Source organism: Microcebus murinus, chromosome 1 (genome assembly GCF_040939455.1).
Source record: "Microcebus murinus isolate Inina chromosome 1, M.murinus_Inina_mat1.0, whole genome shotgun sequence".
In the NCBI taxonomy this organism is placed as follows: Eukaryota; Metazoa; Chordata; class Mammalia; order Primates; family Cheirogaleidae; genus Microcebus; species Microcebus murinus.
Genome location: NC_134104.1, coordinates 120,075,104 through 120,094,819, shown reverse-complemented (window position 1 = coordinate 120,094,819; position 19,716 = coordinate 120,075,104). Strand labels below are relative to the sequence as shown.

Here is a 19,716-nt window from a genome sequence, read left to right as displayed (position 1 = left end):
TCAGGCACAGCCTCGTTTGGTCAGTCACAGGCAGGGCATGGATTATGAGTGAGAGCACACAGACCTGCAGTGTACAGTGTAGCTATTTCATGTGTTCTCTGTCCTAGCTCCCAGATTATCTTTGGGGACATTCCACAGACAAGCCCTCAGGCCATTTATAGACACACTCAAGGGAGAAGGCCCTTGCCTCTAACTCAGATCCCTCAGTTAACCTGGGCAGTCTCCTTTGAGGACCACCCTCTAATTCTTTGGGTATAGTTTGTTGGGATGTGTTAGGTTCTGCCGAGTTACAAAATACTTTAAAACTACAGAAGTCCCTCCTGTAGGGACTTCATTCTTTACTTTTACACAGGCTTTCTTCTGTTAGTGTTAAACTTTGTAAGATTTTATCTGAGCCAGAAGGTGTCACTGTCATCTCAGACTATCTCAGAAGTTATTTTTGCCTGTTAACCACAACGCTGTACTAAATTACCTCCACCACAATCTAGGTAATCACCCTCATTTGTCATTTGGATTACTTCTAATTGGCCTCCCTATTAGCACCTTCATGGTTTCCATAAGGCAAACTGAGTTATCCTTTAAAAATATAAGTCAGATCATATCACTCCTCTGCTCAAACCCTCCAAATAGTTTCCCATCTCACTCAGAATAAAAGCTGAAGTCCTTGCCCAGACTCACCATAATCCTCCCATATCCTCATAATCCCTGCTCTCTGATCTCTCTTCCCTCCCTCCCTGCTGCTTACTCTGCTTAAGACATATAAGCAGACCAGATCTACTTGTGCCTCAGGTGCTTTGTTCTTCCTCTTTCCTTTGCCTGCAGTGCTCTTCCTACAGATTTCTACACTGTTGCTCCCTTACTTCATCCAGATATCTGCTTAGACATTCCCTTATTAGTGAAGCCTTTCCTGATCACATTCTGCCTTCATTATCCTTCTTTGCCCCCTGTCTCCTCCCTCTACACTCTCTATTCCTTTGTCCAGCTTTATTTTCCTTCTTAACTCCTGTCATCTGATATTTAGATTTTATTTGTTTATTGCCCATCTCCTTCTCTCAATATAAAATCCATGAGAGCAGGGTCTTTGTATTTTTCACTGCATATACCCGGTACCTAGAATAGTGCCTGGCACATATTAGACACACAATAACTATGTACTGAGTGAATACATGAAATTATTCATGCTTAAGAATTCTATAATAGCTCTGGCTACAATTCCAAAGAATTACTGGGTTCTGATTATTGACTGTTCTGTAAACTCAGGCATATTAACAGCATAATTTAGAATCTTAAGAGTTGGAAAAGATCTTAGAAATAATCTAGTCCAACCTTCTACCAATTCAGAAAATGCTCTCTACAGAGGAACTTTGTTATTTTAATTTATTTGTAGAGATATTAAAGAACAAAAGAATAAAGTAGAGATAAATTTTCTTTCTGTATACTTTTTAGTTTGGTATTTCTTTAAGTACCTGGACCTGTGATAGTCTGTGGTCATCCAGCAAGTGGTTCCCAAGAAGTTTTATGATTTCAGAGTGAAAGCCATGAAACCATTTTGTTCACATATAATTCACATTTTCCAAGAAATTCTATCATATTAATAATCATTTAACAAGGTTAGGCATGGTGGCTCATGCCTATAATCCCAGCACTTTGGGAGGCCAAGGCAGGAAGATCACTTGAGACCAAGAGTTCAAGATCACTGGGCAACAAAGCGAATCCCATCTCTACAAATAAACAAATTAACTGGTCGTGGTCTTGCATGCCTGTAGTCCTAGGTACTCAGGAGGCTGAGGTAGGAGGATCGCTTGAGCCCAGGAATTTGAGGTTACAGTAGTGTGATTGCACCACCGCACTCCAACAGCCTGGGTCATAGAGCAAGACCTCGTCTCTGAAATAAATAAATAAATAAATAGCTGTTGAACAAAACTGCACTGGTCAATTAACAGAATATAGTTAATTATCTCTACTGTCATTTTTTCATAGCATTTGTATAATTATTTGAATTTGTTAAATTTACACTTTGTTATATAATGCTGCTTTATTCTCAGTTCACAAAAATGATTCTGTTACTCAGAAGTAGTCATTAAAGTGTAAAATACTTGTGATGAAATAATGATATGATACCTCAAAATAGCATCATAACATAAAGAATAAAGAGGCCTATTCAGGAATATAGAATGTGAATCTGTCTTTACTGAGATAAGTGAATAACTGATGTCATGATAATCTTACACTACCACCCAAAAATGAAAAGTGCAAATAAAAAGTTTAACAATGAATATCTGGAAATAGAATTTTATCAGACTGCTTATCCGTTCTCCCCAGTGCCTTTTCTGTTACAAAACTTGGTCAAATAATGGCCAAGTTTCATTGCAAATCATTGAAATCTTTGCAGTATTCCATAGTATAAATCATTTTATCATATGACCCTATTGAATGTTATATAATGTCAGTGGCATACAGTGTAGAAGAACAATTATAATAGTATGATTGCATGCTAGAGTTATTTAGTTATTTCAGTTTGTAGTTGGAAGAAAACACTGACACAAAGTGTGCCCCAAATATTAGCTTATGTATGATACATATATGATGAAGAAAAATTGGACAACTTTTATTTTCTATTTATCATTGAAAGCCTATGTTATAGGAAGACTATTTAGTTAATTATTTTGTCAGCTATTTTTAGACTGGAAAAAGAGCACCAGCTATATATACTGTAAAGAAGGACATCACTACCCAAATAAGAGATTGCACCTAAAGTCAGTCCATATTCTTTTTTATTTCCCAAAAGAGTTAGCAGTTAAGAAATAAGCCTTTCGTACTGAATGAAAATGAAAATTAGAAATACCAGCAAATTGTAGCCCTTGAGTTTGCAGTTTTACATGCTGTGCAGAGATTGCCAGTGAATAAAAAAGGCTCTGCTTATCCAAACTGACATATGCTGACTTTTGAGGAAAGAAGTCCTCACTTGAGTTTTTAAAATAAGTGATGAGATTTAAAATACTTCTTTATGACACTGGTGCTGGCAGTAAAGATATTTCTGTGGCTTGCTCAGATGGTGTCTTAGTCATATATTCAGTATCATGATTGGCCTGAATCCCATCACTTCAGGCTGAAATGCCAGGTTTTTAATTGTTGAGGACAAGAAACTGATATTTCCTAAGATGACTAAGCTGTGGTGAAGACTGCTTATCACTAAGAGCTTATTAACTCTTTCCCCTTGAAAACTTTTCTTCATAGAGAATGAAATCATTTTTATTTAAAGTCCAACTTCTAAAGCAGACCTTGAAGAAATACTTTTCAGAGCCATGTTAACTAAAGAGAGGATTAGAAATCCATTCACTCCTCCCTGCCAAGTGGCAGAGCCAGGTTTGCAGCATTTGAGTATGCTTTTCGGCAGTCATGTCATCTATAGTGAGAACTTCTTTGTAATTTCTGCATCTGCATTTAATTCGCTTATCAAAAACTACATGATAAAGCCACCAAACGCTTACTTCCATTCCTGGTGACCTATATTTGTGAATTAGAGGCTTCCAATTCCATAGATAAAAAGAAGAAAGGAAACTGTCTCATGATTCAACCTATCAAGTTGACTAGAGGTCCCGTGGTGAAAGATTGTCAAATTTCATTTCTCTCACTGGTAGTAAACAGTCATTCTAATTATAGTTTATTTTTAAGTTTGTGTTTTTTTGACATTTTTTAAATGGTGATTAATTTTTATTCACTTAGAAGTAGTAGGCCAAAAGTTAGAAAAATAACAATTGTAATTAATGTAGAACCAGCAGCTATATGCTTTCACCACTAGATGGTGGCCTGACCTTGATTATCTAAAATGCTGAATCAGTGATGTGGAAACCAACAAATGTGCTGATGAAGTGGGGCCACTGAATAAAGAGATTTAGGCTATGAAAAAATGGACTACAGGTACATTGTTTTATAGTATTAGATAAGTAGGTTAGCAGAGGCTAAAAATAGCAAATGCCTAATAGCCAAACTGCAACTTTTAAAAATTGTGTCAAAAGAAACAAAAGAAGACAAAAATAAAATAGAAGAACTGGATACAGATTAAAGTTGTATACTTTTTAACACAGTACTTCCATAAATAAAATATTTGAGTATATAAATATAAAATTTAAGTAGGAAACTCATAATTTAAGATAAATTTATATACAAAGTCAAGAAATAAGGACAAAAAACTAATGTTCAACAAAGGTGAAAAGAAAAATTTGGTGTAATAATATGTATTGAAATTGACTTTAACTTGAGAGAGGGGAAGTGAAATTATGATAAATGAAATTCTTAATGTTTATTTTCATATATATAATTTCCATGCTAAAAATCTCCCATCATTTTTATATGAACTTTTGCCAAGCTAGTGCTAAGGAGGTGTTGAGCAAGACACATTCTCTGTCCTCCAGGATGTCAGAGTCTGAGTGATTGAGGCAAGTAGAGAAATTGGGCACCCAGCTCCTACCTAATGCAGGAATCCTGTCAACTCTGTGGTGAAAAGAAACCTTACCTTCATACAAACACATTATTTCATAAAGCTAATTTTAAGAAACTAACCTATTTTGAAGCATTTCATTATAAGGACATCTCCATCTAGCAGTTCTAATTCTGCCCTCTGGTGCAACACAGAACAAGTCAGTTTCTTCTTCTACCCAGGAGTTAGCCATTCAGATCATGAGCCTATCTCTAGTCTTATTTTTTCCTCGAGATTAAACATTACTACATTAGTAGCATCTTCACAATCATTTTGAATGTAGTTAAGCTTTCCTGTTCTATGTTTTTTGCACATTTTATATGCATTCTATCTATAAATCATAGAAAGAAATAGTGACTTATGTGAAATACTAATTAGAGACCTGTCTTGGGTTGGCATCCTTCTGCTATGCAAAACTCTAAATAGAGTTGTTCAACTGGCTGTGAAACCAACCCATATTTCTCTATCACAAAGATTACACAAAAGTCTTTGTTACACAGTTTCCCACCCTCATTAGTTTATTAAGCAACTATGGACCACCTGATAATATAAAAAGCTCCATATCAGATACTAGAACACAAGTCAGGAAAGACCTGGTCCCCTGGTGTGTGGAAGTGGTGATGGTCAGGTGCACACCAGTGTTTAGAAGTAACCACAGCAATGACTGAAGGGGGCTCAGGTGGCAGTGGGAGCACAGAAGGCAGAATTCCAACCCAGTTCCTGTCCTGGGGCCTCCTGTGGAGTGTGGAGCTTGGGCTCAATTCTGGGGGGTCAGACAAGGTTAGCACTGATAGCAGACCATGCTATCAGTGGTGAATACTGGTAAATACTGGGCAGTAGAAATCTAAACCTTCATCCTGATGTTAATTTTTCTCCATTCAGTTAAAGCATCACTGTCTTTGCTAAAGAATTCAGAAGCAGAATGGTGGTTTAGTACCTCATTAAGCCTTCTCTTTGGAAAGATGTCCAAATGTCTTTACTTCTTTGTTCTTCTTGCACCAAAATAGTTCGAAAAAGAGATCTAACCTTTTCCATGACAAAACCACCAAGGATACAGGATTTCTATATTATTAGACTATCAAAATAAAAGCCAAAGTACCAAAAAGGCTGCTTAAATTGCTCTTCTCAACCACCGTTTCCTTTGGGAGAAAAAATAATATTAATAGTGAAAGAAGGAAATTGAGTGGGTAGAAGTAATCACAGGTAAAATTGGTAAGAATGCACTATGACCTCCTACTTCCATGACTGCAGGCTCTGTCTTTCTCGTTCTCTGATCCTCTTCTATACCATAGCGCACACATCCCCAGCACACTCATTTGCTTACTGTCTCTTCTCCAATCCTACCCAGAGTCTTCTCCAGAGTTTCATTTCCATTAAACTCATTAAAATACTAGCTAATAACAAAGGTGTTCATAGCCACATAAAGATCAGGAAATAAATTACCCAGATGTATTTGAGTTTACATAGTGAATCTGAAAGACCAGGAGTCTTTGAGACTCCAGTGCATAAGGCTATAATAATCAGAATAATGCCCTTTTGAATTATACCACCTTGACAGCCATCCTTCTGACTGATTAATCAATCATTAAGCCAGCCCAGCAGATTACTTCCCACCTCATTTGCCCTCCCAAAACATATAGCCCAATAAGTATTATTTGAATCAGGCATCACTGTATAAATGAAAGGTGAACAAAGGAAGTGATGTGCAGGCAACTGGGAAATGAAGACTTGTGGGCAGAGAATTTTTTTATTCTCAGAATTATAGAGGCATATTCAAAATATATATAGATGTAGATTTTGAAATATAGCATTAATTTTTACTAGAAATTACATTTGACATAATCAAAAAGCCATAACTTAAATTGGTTCCAAGCATATTCATAAGATGGGCTTTGATAAAGTAATAGAGATATTTAATGTTTTCATTTGGTTTTGTTTTCCCTTTGGAACCAGGTTATTCAGAGAATATTCTACACAGTCAACAGATCTTGGAGTGGAAAAATTACTTCGACAGAGATAAGAAAAAGCAACTTTTTGCAAGTATGTCTCTCACTCTCATTGGATTTCACATATAAAGAGCAATTTAAATAATTTCCTTACTTCATTTAACAAATATTTGAGTACTTACTCTATGCAAAGCACTGTCACTACTTTCAGTCATTAAGTATTTATCAAATATTTATATTGGGACACTGGGATGTTTGGGGTAGGGAGACAAAGATAAATAGAATAACAAAGGATCTCTGACTGAGGCATGCATTGTGGAGCAAGAGAGACAGGTGTACCACCCCTGACTTGATACATTCTAGAGATGTATATTAAAGGTGCAGAGAGGCTTCACAGAAAGACTGCCATATTATTGTGACCCTGGAGGATATCAGGAGTTTACCAAGATAAAATATTAGAAGAAAGAGGATTCCAGACAGAGAAAGCAGCATAAGCAAAGGCTGGAAGCATGCAAATGTCATATTCAGGAACTGCCAAACAATCTTAAGTGTCCAAAGGCTCCCAGAGAGTGACCAGAGATAGGGCTGAAAGAGTGTGGGCTGAGGCCAGGTTGGGAAGAGGCTTACCAAAGCAATGGAAGATTTTGGACCTGATCCTGTCTGCAGTGACTCTTTACCCAGTACCTGCTAAAAATTTCTTTTAAGAAAGAATACATTTCATTCAATTATTTTATTTATTTTACCAAATGAGAGAGTGAGTATTGACCACTAGTGGGAGCCTTTTACCGAGGTAATCTTCACACCTGATTGTTTAAGGTCGCCTAAAGAAAGTGGAATTGTTCATACTTGGAAGGAAATAAAATGTTTTATTTTAAATGACTGATACTAAATGAAGCTTAGGCTAATAATACAACCTTATTTACTGTTTATTTTTTCCTGTCTTCATCTGGGACAAAGTAATAAAGCCTTATCAAAATTAGCAGTCCAGTGGATATACAAACATTTTGTTATTCCAGAATGAACAGTCATCATCACATTCATTGTTGATATTTATTGAACACTAATGCCTGCCTGGGCTCTCACTAGTTTTATTAATAATATGGAATGGGTTAAGATGGCAGAAATTTCATATTACCTCAAGATAATAATCCCTCACATTCCTGAAGCACATTATAGTTTGTACTTTTTGAATCATTATTATAATGACAAACCTTTTTTTAACCAATGATAAAATATAGGTGAATGACTTATATAAGATCACACAACCAGCAAGCTGCTGAACTAGAAACAGAACTCATGTGCTTCCTAGAGCATGATTTATTTTACCCTCTCTCCTTCTCTACTCCTCTCCTTATTCTTCCTCTTAGTATTTAAACAAATACTCGAAATTTTCAAATAATATGAACACATCTATAGTAATAAATAAGCAGAAGTTGCTATTTATCTCTTCACTCTGTGGGTTCATACTATTCTGTTAACTTGTTTTTTCACTTAACAAGTATCTTGGGCTTCTTTTCATTTCCATTCATATAAATTATCTCACTCTTTTAACTACTGCATAATCAATCACATGGCTAAACTAATTACATATTCTATTGATCTTCAAATAATTTTCAGATTTCCTCTATTACAATGATGCAGAACATCCTGGTTCTTTCCTCTGGTGTGTATATGAGTAAGAATTTCTCTAGAATAGACCACTGGAGAGAAAATCCTGGATGAAATATTAATAGTATATGCATTTTTAATTTGATAGATCCTGCCAAGTTACCCTCCTAAAAGCCTGTACTAGTTCATACTTTCACTTATATAGTCACCAACAATAGAATTTATCTGTCATCTTCACTTAATGACAATCCAGTGGGTGAAAATGATAGTTCTTTGCTTTTGAAGATTTGTTTTATTGAAAGTATTCTACTTCAAACATATCAAAGGTCATTTTATAAAACAAAACATTACAAGCAAGTTTGGAAAAAAGAAGAAAAACTTGTTTTACCACCCTAATACAACTGGAATCATTTTTGTATGTGTTCTAATCTCATTCATATACATATATGGATTTTAGGATTTTACATAGTTATTAGAGTGTACAATCTTGTTTCCTATATTTTCTACTTACCACATCATGGTTTTCTTTTATTTGTATGTAGACTTAATAATTTTTACTGGCTGCATAATCTTCCATTGAACAGATTTACCATAATTTAATAATTTATGTTTTCAATTTTCAAAAATGTTCTGGCTTTCCAATGTTTACATTTAAAAATTTTTATCACAGTAATACACTTGCATACTTGCATTATGAAACAGTCCTCTTTCCCTCTTATGTTTTCCCTTGGAATTCTGTTTTATCTTCTATTAATATTGATATGCTTTCTTTTTTATTAACATTTGACTAGTGTATGTTTGTCCATTTTTTTTTTAGCCTTCCATCTTAATTTTTTTTTAGGTATATCCCTTGTAGATAGTATATACCTAGATCTGGTTTTTGGATTAGGTTTTGATACTCAATTTAAATTTTTTAATAGGCAAATTTTACTCATCTATCTTTATTGTGACTGTTGATATATCTGATCTCATTTTGTTTTTTCTGTTTCCTAAGTTCTATGCCAAGCCACCATGTGTCATCACTATTGTGTATATAAGTATCATTTATGGTAAACTTGATTTCATTACAAAACTAAACCTGGTATGTGGATGCCTACTCTTCTTAATATTGCTCACATAACTTTGAAAAGTTAAAAAGCAGTGTTAGTTTATGGCCATATAATTAAACTTGTTGTCTAATTGTTCTGTGCCTGCCAGTCTGTGGACCTCTGACTGGTTACAGTCCTCCTAGTAATGGCCCTTCTCTTTCCTTGCTTTTGTATCCTCCAGAGCATCTAATCCTTTGTTAAGCATATTATAGAGCTCAGCAAATTAAAGGTAGGATGAGGTTGCCTATTAAAAAGTTCCCTGACTTGTTACCAAAAACAAAATTGCAAATTCAATTTAAAACAAACGTTTGCTAGACTCTGTACAATGGCCAGAGCTGGTTTTTCATAATTTTGAAATTAATCTTTCTTTTTATACCATTTCAGACTCTAGCCCTTTTGGAAGAAGAAGAAGATATAAACCAAATCACAGATTACTTCTCCTATGAACATTTCTATGTTATTTATTGTAAATTCTGGGAACTAGATAGTGATCACGACCTTTACATCAGCCAGGCTGATCTATCTCGATACAATGACCAGGGTGAGTGAGTGACTCTGTAGATGCTAAGACTTAACCATTTTAAGAGTCATGTAAATTGTCCCTACTCATTATTAGAAATTCCCATTTCCTTAATTCTGTATCTAATCAAGCTGTCTTTATAGGGCCAAGAATTTTTAAGATGTGCAAAGATAATTTAATTTTTATATTTAAAGGCCAGGTGTATGAGAGAAGGGGTTTGGAGGTAAGCAATCAGTCTTAGTATTGATGAAGTGGTGGGTCTTTATAGTGATGTGTATTTCTGATGATGAACTGAATAAGATTCACACCTGTGTAAATCTATTTGAAAGAGAATATGTATATACCTTTATAAACTTTCCCACTTAACATTATTTCTATAAAAAGCCAAAGATGAAAATAATGTTTCTAACTTGCCAAGTTTATTTTCAAGAATCATAAAAACTTACTTTTGGGAATTTAATTCCAAAAGGTATTATCTCTACAGATGAATTTTGTGTGCTCTCTTTTGACAGCAAACAAAAAATTACTTATGATATTACCCTTTTTGCTTCATTTTTGCCTGTAGTAAACTTAGAACCTATTGCCTACTTATTTAATATTCTTAACCATGCACCATTCATTCTTCTCTCATAAGATTGTCCCTGGTGTATTTTTAAATGTCTTCTCAGGCACTGTTGATTTTTTTAATCAGACTTTAGCTTTTTAGATATAATAGAGTAAATCTTACATACATGCATTGAATTTTGTTTCTGTTATTTGGTATATCTGTGACCAGTGGTATACAGCTTAAGAAAAGGGTCATCATATATGATGTCAAGTTTCATGGAGCACTTTGCATATCTAGGAAACAGAGTTCTCATTCTCAAATTTTCAGATGCCAAGCAGACATCAAGGGGAACTACTCAAATGTACTTATTTGATCACTATATTAATACTGTTACATCCCTTCTTCAAGTAATCATAAACTTCCTATCACCAGAATAGCAGAAAGATGAAGATATTTATAAGGGTATGAGGTCAGCTTTATTAGCTGTGCATCTTCCCATTACCAGTAAACAGATCATCTATATAACATGAGCCAGGGTCCAGAGATCATGCACAATCCTGTGGCTTTAAAGCACCCTCTCTGGATCATATAACCATAATTCTTTCTAAGTCCCTAAATATTATATATACTCACATAGCAGGTAAAGAACTATCCATATTAATTGGGTGAAGTCTGGAAAATAAATGAAGGAACCACTAAATGCTACATAATTATCCACTCACCAGACTGTCCCTAAGGAGATAACGTGGAACAATACAGTCTTCAATTTAGGAGCCTAAACCCTCTAAAGCTAAAAAAAAAAATTGCTTTTCTAAAAAGATGTTAGCTTTAGAATTAAATATTCTTGCCTTTCGTATATAGCCTTCTTTTCCTATCTAGTACTAATTATTAACCCTATAAACCAATGTCCAAAGTATAGAAGGTCTTTATATAAGCTTCCACATGTGACCAGGTATGGCTGTACTGATAGACATATTCTCTTCATCAAACTAATGAACCTTTATACTGACTGTACCTAACTAACTCTATGCAGAAGATCAGATGTGGATAGCTGCTAAATTCCTAAAACCTCATAACTGGTCCTGACATTTTAGTGTGCATGCTATTGCCAGGAGCACTTGTTAAAAGAACAGGTCTGAGATCCCTAGGCCTTTTTTTCTTCTTCTTTTTTTTAATGGAGATAGGGTTTAGCTCTGGCCCAGGCTGGAGTGTAGTGGTGCAATCATAACTCACTGCAGCCTCAAATTCCTGGGCTCAAGAGATCCTCCTGCTTCAGCCACCTGAGTAACTTAGGGCTACAGGTGTGCATCATTGCACTCAGCTAATTTTTTGTAGAGATGGGTGTCTCACTTTGTTGCCCAGGCTGGTTTTGAACTCCTGGCCTCAAGTGACCTGGGATCCCCAGCACAGCTTGGATTACAGGCATAAGCCACCACACCTGGCTTCCTTTCCTTTCTTTTCCCTTCCTTTCCTTTCCTTTTTCCTTTCCTTTCTTTTCTTTTCTTCTGATGGCTTTGGTTATTTTGAAACCACCAGAGATTCTCTAGGATCTATCATAGTAAGCAACATACTATCTTAAGATAAAATTGTCTCTCTCTAATAAATAAAACTTACTGATAGAAAGTCTAAAAATTTTGTTATATCTTGTTATATCCTAGACTTTCATAGAACACAAATATAAAAGGACACTTATGATATGTTTTAGTATCTTCTATAAAATTCTATTTGAAAGCATTCTCCATTGTTTTATTCTGTTTTGTTTTATGTTATATTGTATTAGGAGCTACACAATCAGTTCCCCCTTGAATTTAATGCTAGGATAAAATTTGTCTTATTTTATAGGAAAATACATCTCATTGGATAAGAAGATCAATATAAATCCTGTACATTTTCATCTTAGTTGTCAGGATGTTCAGAATTAACTTAGCACTCAACTATATAAATACTTCCCAGATATCAGGGACATTCATTTGCCTGTTCTTTTTAAAAATTATTGATTAATGGATAGTAAGCTACCTCAAATTCTTACTTCCAAAAAGTATAAATCATACATAAGAAAAACGTAAGTCTTATTCTCATGATGGAAGATTGTTATGGTTTGTTTACCTTATAGCTAATAAAAATAAATTTGCCAAAAGTATTGCATTATGGAGTACATTTCTAACTAGCTTTGTAATTTCTTATTTATATTTAGCTTCATCAAACAGAATTATTGAAAGAATATTCTCTGGAGCAGTAACAAGGTAAGAAGAAGTTTAAAAACTGAGTTTAAAAATAGGCCGGGCGTGGTGGCTCACGCCTGTAATCCTAGCACTTTGGGAGGCCGAGGCGGGCGGATTGCTCAAGGTCAGGAGTTCGAAACCAGCCTGAGCGAGACCCTGTCTCTACCAAAAATAGAAATAAATTAATTGACCAACTAAAAATATATATACAAAAAATTAGCCGGGCATGGTGGCGCATGCCTGTAGTCCCAGCTACTCGGGAGGCTGAGGCAGTAGGATCGCTGAGCCCCGGAGATTGAGGTTGCTGTGAGCCAGGCTGACGCCACAGCACTCACTCTAGCCTGGGCAACAAAGTGAGACTCTGTCTCAAAAAAAAAAAAAAAATGAACTGCAAGTGATACTGTAATGATCTCATTTTAGCAAGGCTTCCTGCATAATTTGGCAGTCGTACTGGGTGAAATAATATCCTATAAAACATACTGATGGTTAATATTATATAAGACAGTAATTCTTTAATATGACTATTAATCCTATATCTAAATACACATAACAGTATTTGATCCCAGTGATTATTTATTTGCATTCAAATTAGAAATCAGATTTCTTTTCTTCACATTTGCAGATGCCTTCTGATTTCACCCTCTTAGGCATCTGAAAAGAAGATATGCCATGGAAGGGTTGCCCTTTATGAGGCATCCAGCATTCTAAAGTTTTAAAAATTTTAACTAAATTTCCAAAGAAGACTATTACTTTATTTCTTAGTCCATCATTCTATTAAATGTATCTGAGTCATTGCTCAGGAAATTTTATAACTATGTATTTTCTTCAGGGGAAAAACAGTACAGAAAGAGGGAAGAATGAGCTATGCAGATTTTGTTTGGTTTTTGATCTCTGAGGAAGACAAAAGGAACCCTACCAGGTATGACTTCTAAGTTTCCTTTGCCAAGATGTTAAACACATGCACAAAGTTTGAAAAAGTCATAATGCATACCTTGTGAAGCTGACTCAGCCTGAGGATACTAAGATAGATTAGTCTCTGGCTTCTTGGAGTCTAAGAAAGGGAATAGGCACTGAATTCATGACATAGGCATATCAAGAGAAGTACTACCACAGAAACAAAGGTGAAGTGACATGTTAGTGGACCCTGAGGGATAAGTAGGACTGGTTAGGATTTATATAGTATGTGGGAATAGATAATGTTAATTTTAGTTTTATGATCTCAATGGTAAACTGGAGAGGGAGAAAAAAACAAATTGTAGATGATTAGTATATAATAACATGTGTTTGTTCTTTCAGTTGAAATCATCACTCCCTTTCCTTGACACTCTCAAATATACTTTGATTTATAATTATGAATTGATTTATAATTGTGAATTTATACATCTTTTTCTCCCACTGCTATCTCTCATTTAAGACAAAAATCTAGTTGCCTTACTTCTTTTTATCCCTAGCTTGTGTAACACAATGCCTTATACATAGTTTGTGCTCAGTACCAAAGGAGGGGAAGGGCTGTAGTCCTTGATGGTGCTTATAGATATAACCAACTCAGCTGTCTTCATATTGGTTCAGAAAGTTATCTAAATGTTGAATATATTCTTTGGAAATATTTGTTGAAATAGAAAAAAATAAGCCATTTCTTCTGGCAGCTTGTTATATTATTTTTAAATGACTGTTATCCATTTCAAAAGTAATAATTTATTGTCCCTTATAGGTAATTAGAAAACATAGATGAAAAGAAAGAACAAAATAAATTGTAATACTAGTAATTCTAATATCCGGGAAAAAGACTTCATTAAAAGTTAGCATTCGGCCAGGCACAGTGGCTCACGCCTGTAATCCTAGCACTCTGATAGGCCGGGGCGGGCAGATTGCTCGAGGTCAGGAGTTCAAAACCAGCCTGAGCAAGAGCGAGACCCCGTCTCTATTAAAAATAGAAATAAATTAATTGGCCAACTAATATATATAGAAAAAATTAGCTGGGCATGGTGGCACATGACTGTAGTCTGAGCTACTCGGGAGGCTGAGGCAGTAGGATTGCTTGAGCCCAGGAGTTTGAGGTTGCTATGAGCTAGGCTGACGCCACGGCACTCACCCTAGCCTGGGCAACAAAGCGAGACTCTGTCTCAAAAAAAAAAAGTTAGCATTCATTATAGTATTTTTTCATATACAGATAGAGTATCTCTTATCCAAAATGCTTAGGACCAGCAGTGTTTTGCAGTTCAGGTTTTTTTTTTTTTTTCTTTCAGATTTTGGAGTATTTGCATTATACTTAGTGGTTGAGCATCCCAAATTCTAAATGTTCCAGTGAGCATTTCCTTTGGGCATGACCTTTGAGTGTCTTGTCAGTGCTCAAAAGTTTTGGATTTTGGGTCATTTTGGATTTCATATTTTCAGATTAGGGACGTTTAACCCATATGCTTTTTTTTTTTTTGAGACACAGTCTCGCTTTGTTGCCCAGGCTAGAGTGAGTGTCGTGGCATCAGCCTACCTCACAGCAACCTCAAACTCCTGGGCTCAAGCAATCCTACTGCCTCAGCCTCCCGAGTAGCTGGGATTACAGGCATGCACCACCATGCACGGCTAATTTCTTCTATATATATTAGTTAGCCAATTAATTTCTTTCTATTTATAGTAGAGACGGGGGTCTTGCTCTTGCTCAGGCTGGTTTCAAACTCCTGACCTCGAGCAATCCACCCACCTTGGCCTCCCAGAGTGCTAGGATTACAGGCGAGCTACCGCACCTGGCCTAACCCATATATTTTTACATACTGTTCGTACTTTTAGATTATTTCCATTGGATTAAATCTGAATTGCTGTATACCCCAAATTTTTAATGGAATGCTCTCCTAAATATCCTCTAATAACTACAGCTACATAGTTGTTATATCTACAGTTTTTTCCATAGACTAAATTCCCAGATAAGTAATTGCTAGGTTAAAGGATAGGCATATTTTTAAAAAAGAAAAATGGTATCAGTTTATATCTTTACCAACAAGGTATTGAGCATATTTCCTAGAACCCTTACTAATAGTAGGTATTTTCCTCTGAAAAATATTTTCCAATTTGAAAAATAAGAATAAAGTATCAATTTATATTTCTTTGATTACTAGAGAGGCTGAATTTATATGTATTTGCCCATTTTAATTTCATCTCAGGTGACTTGCCTTTTTCATATGTTTTGCACATTGCTGCTAGATTAAATTTTTAAGTTTATTGCTTAATGATATACACATTGTTTTTTTATTTATTTATTTTTTTAAATTCAAGATATTATGAAGATACATTTAATGCGTTTGCCTCACCCAAGCCAGGGCTACAAGTATGCCCTTTCCCCATACAGTGTGCTCTACTTCCATTATTTAAGGGTTTATCCCCTCCCTCCAGAGTAATGAGTATTAGTTACTACCACGTGAGCACCTTAGTGTTGATCAATTAGTACCAATTTGATGGTGAGTACATGTGGTACATGTTTTTCCCTTCTTGTGATACCTCACTTCAAAGGACAGGCTCAAGCTCTATCCAGGATAATGTAAGAGGTGCTAGTTGACCATTGTTTTTTGTAGTTGAGTAGTATTCCATGGTATACATATACCACATTTTATTAATCCACTCATGTATTGATGGGCACTTGGGTTGTTTCCACATCTTTGCAATTGTGAATTGTGCTGCTATAAAGTGCAAGTTTCTTTTATAAAATGTCTTTTTTTTTTTTCCTTTGGGTAGATGCCTAGTAATGGGATTGCTGGATCAAATGGAATTTCCATTTTTAGCTCTCTGAGGTATTTCCAAATTACTTTCCACAGGGGTTGTACTAATTTGCAGTCCCACCAGCACTGTAAGAGTGTTCCAATCTTTCAGCATCCACGCCAACATTTATTGTTTTGGTACTTTTTGATAAAGGCCATTCTCATCGGAGTCAGGTGATATCTCATTGTGGTTTTGATTTGCATTTCCCTAGTGATTAGAGATGTTGAGTACTTTTTAATATATTTGCTGGCCATTATTCTGTCTTCTTTGGAGAAGTTTCTGTTCATGTCCTTTGCCCATTAATTGATGGGTTGATTTTTTCTTGTTGATTTTCTTAAGTTCTATGTAGATTCTTGTTATCAGCCCCTTATCAAATGTGTAGAAAGCAAAACTTTTCTCCCATTGTATAGGTTGTCTGTTTGCTCTAATGATAGTTTCCTTGGCTGTGCAGAAGCCTTTTTATTTGATCAGGTCCCATTTGTTTATTTTTGTTCCTGCTGTGATTGCTTTGGGAGTCTTCTTCATAAATTCTTTGGCGAGGCCGATGTCTAAAAGAGTCTTCCCAACATTTTCTTCAAGAATTTTTAAGGTTTCACACCTTAGGTTTAAGTCTTTTATCCATCGTGAGTTGATTTCTGTGAGCGGTGAGAGGTGGGGATCTGGTTTCAATCTTCTGCATGTGGATATCCAGTTTTCCCTGTACCATTTATTGAATAAGGATTCTTTTCTCCAGTGTATATTTTTGTCTGCTTTGTCAAAGATTAGAGGGCTATATGAGGATGGTTTTATATCTTGGTTCTCCATCCTATTCCAAATGTCTATATCTCTGTTCATGTTCTAGTATTATGCTGTTTTTGTTACTATAACCTTGTAGTAAAGTTTGAAGTCTGGCAGACTGATGCCTCCCAATTTGTTCTTTTTGCTTAAGATAAATATTAAAATTATGAAATACATGCAATCAAAAACCTTAATATAAAATTCATTCATAATTCCATGACCCATAGTTAATGTTTTGGTATATATCCTCCCTTTCCCCCTCCTTTTATTCCCCCTTCCTGCTTCTTCCCCTTTTCCTTCCTTTTCTCCTTCTCCTTGCTCCAAATGATACAGTATGATAAATGGGATTATACTATATATAGTTTTTTAACACATTTTTCCACATATAGTAAATTTTCATATCAATAAGTATGCATATGTAAATTTGTCATTAATGTATTATTTTGAAGGCTTGGGGTGGTTTCAGTTAGATTACCTAAATTTCCAAAGATTTGAAGATGTGCATTTTTTCTTTTCACTTTTTTGGTGTTTTTTTTAACCCTCTCAATCTTTACCTTAATTATGGAAAAACTTTCCTCAAATACTTCCCATCCATGTTTTTCTTTTTCTGGAACCCCTATTATTCCACAGGAACAAATGAAGAAAACCAGAATGGTAGTTAAGTTCAATATAACAAATTCTGTAATATAACAAATTCCCTTTCTTCTCTCAACTTCTTTAAAAAGCATAAAATCATATAAAGTAGTAATTATAACAATTATAACTGTAATTATTGAGTTTTTAATATGTATAGCTGTAAGTTGTATGACAATAATAGTACAAAAAGAGGGAAGAAAGAATAGAGCTATAAGGAGTAATATTTCAATATCTCATACTGCAATTAAATCAGTACAAATCTGAAGTCAATTTTGACAAATTAAGATGTATATGGTGAGCTCTAGAGCAACCACTAGGAAATTAACTAAAAATACATAGTGAAAGAATCATTAAAGGATTAAAATGTTAGAAAATATTCACTTAATATAAAAAAAGGGGCCAGGAACAGTGGCTCACACCTATAATCCTAGCACTTTGGGAAGCCAAGGTAGGAAGATCACTTGAGGCCAGAAGCTCAAGACCAGCATGAGCAACAGAGTGAGACCCCACCTCTACAAAAATTAGAAAAATTAGCTGCGCATAATGGTGCAGACATTACTTGTGAAGCTGAGGCAGGCAGATCACTTGAGCCCAGGAGTTTGAAGTTGCAGTGAGCTATGATGACACCACTGCACTCTAGACTGGGCATGAGAGCAAGACCCTGTCCCAAAAAAAAAGAAAAGAGAAAAATGTTAAAATGTACAGAAGACAAAAAGTAACACAACAGATGTAATCCAACTATAGCAACAATAACATTAGAAGTGAATTATTAAATCATCCGCCAAAAGGCAGAGATTACCAGACTAGATACAATTATAAAAACAAAATACAATTACAAGTTGAGCATCCCTAATTCAAAACTCCAAAATCTGAAACACTCCAGAATGCCAAATTTTGAGTACCAACATGATGCCAGAAGTGGAAAATTCCACATCTGACCTGTCATAACATTTTACAGCCAAAACACAGGTTCATAACACACAGGTTACTCAGCATACCCAAGGAGAAAAGACCCTTCCAATCCCCTTCAACTACAATGTGTCTTTTCTGTGCACCCATAGATTTCCCCAGCACAAGCACACCCACAAAGGGGAATAAAATTGCATGTGTGCAAGCCAGATACTCTATTGGCAGGTTCTCCTTAATGCTTCAAATGGACCCAAGACCTACGTGCCTTACTCATTGTGTTTTTTGCTTATTCTTTGCTCTGTGGTAGAAAGATACTGTTGAAAATGTCAAAAAGGCCTGCAGATACCCCATAACAGTGGTAAGAAAAAGAGGAAGCATTTACGTTTATAGCATAGAAAGTCAAGCTGTTGGAGAAACTGGACAGTGGTGTAAGTGTGAAACATCTTAAGAATATGGTGTTGGAATGACCACCATATATAACTGGAGGAAAGAAAAGAATAAATTGTTGAAGTTCTATGCTGACAGTGATGAATAGAAAGAAGTCAATGAAAAATAGAAAGACATTTCATAAAGCTAAAAATGAAGATCTCAACTGTGTATTAAAAGAGTAGATTTTTCAGCATTGCAGTGAACACATGCCATTGAATGGTATGCTGATTATGAAATAAGCAAAACTCTATCACAATAAACTAAAAATTGAAGATAATTTTAATAAAATACATGGTATTAAATTTTTAAATATTTGCAGTAAAAAAGCACCTGCTGATCACAAAGCAGTGGAAAAATTTATTGACAAGTTTGCCAGGGTCCTTGCTGATAAAAATTTTATGTCAGAACAAGTACTATAATGTTATAGAAACATCACTGTTTTGGCATTAGTGCCCCAAAAGACACTCACTACAGCTGATGAGACAGCCCCTACAGGAATTAAGGATGCCAAGGATAGAATAACTGTGCTGGGATGTGCTAACACAGCAGGCATAAGTGTAAACGTGCTATGATAAGCAAAACTTGCATCCTTGCTGTTTTCAAGGAATGACTTTCTTATCAGTCCATTATTATTCTAACAAAAAAGCATGAATTACCAGGGATATCTTTTCTGATTGGTTTCACAAACGTTTTGTACCACTGGCTTATGCTCACAGCCTGGAAGTTTGACTGGATGATGACTGTAAGATTTTGTTATTCCTTAAGGACTATTCTGCTTATCCTCCAGCTGAAATTATCATCAAAAAT

The 19,716-nt window shown here is 35.3% G+C and overlaps 1 protein-coding gene across 3 annotated transcripts in view; it reads left to right on the top strand.

The window, feature by feature from the left end:
- The window catches only part of PPP2R3A (protein phosphatase 2 regulatory subunit B''alpha), a 148,141-nt gene that overhangs the window by 90,492 nt on the left and 37,933 nt on the right, over window positions 1-19,716 (top strand). For all 3 annotated transcript variants that reach the window (XM_012787771.2, XM_012787769.3, XM_012787773.3), the window contains 4 exons: window positions 6,434-6,520; window positions 9,507-9,663; window positions 12,384-12,432; window positions 13,241-13,330. In XM_012787771.2, coding sequence (XP_012643225.1) covers window positions 6,434-6,520; window positions 9,507-9,663; window positions 12,384-12,432; window positions 13,241-13,330 — 383 coding nt within the window. The remainder of the gene's footprint in view (window positions 1-6,433; window positions 6,521-9,506; window positions 9,664-12,383; window positions 12,433-13,240; window positions 13,331-19,716) is intronic.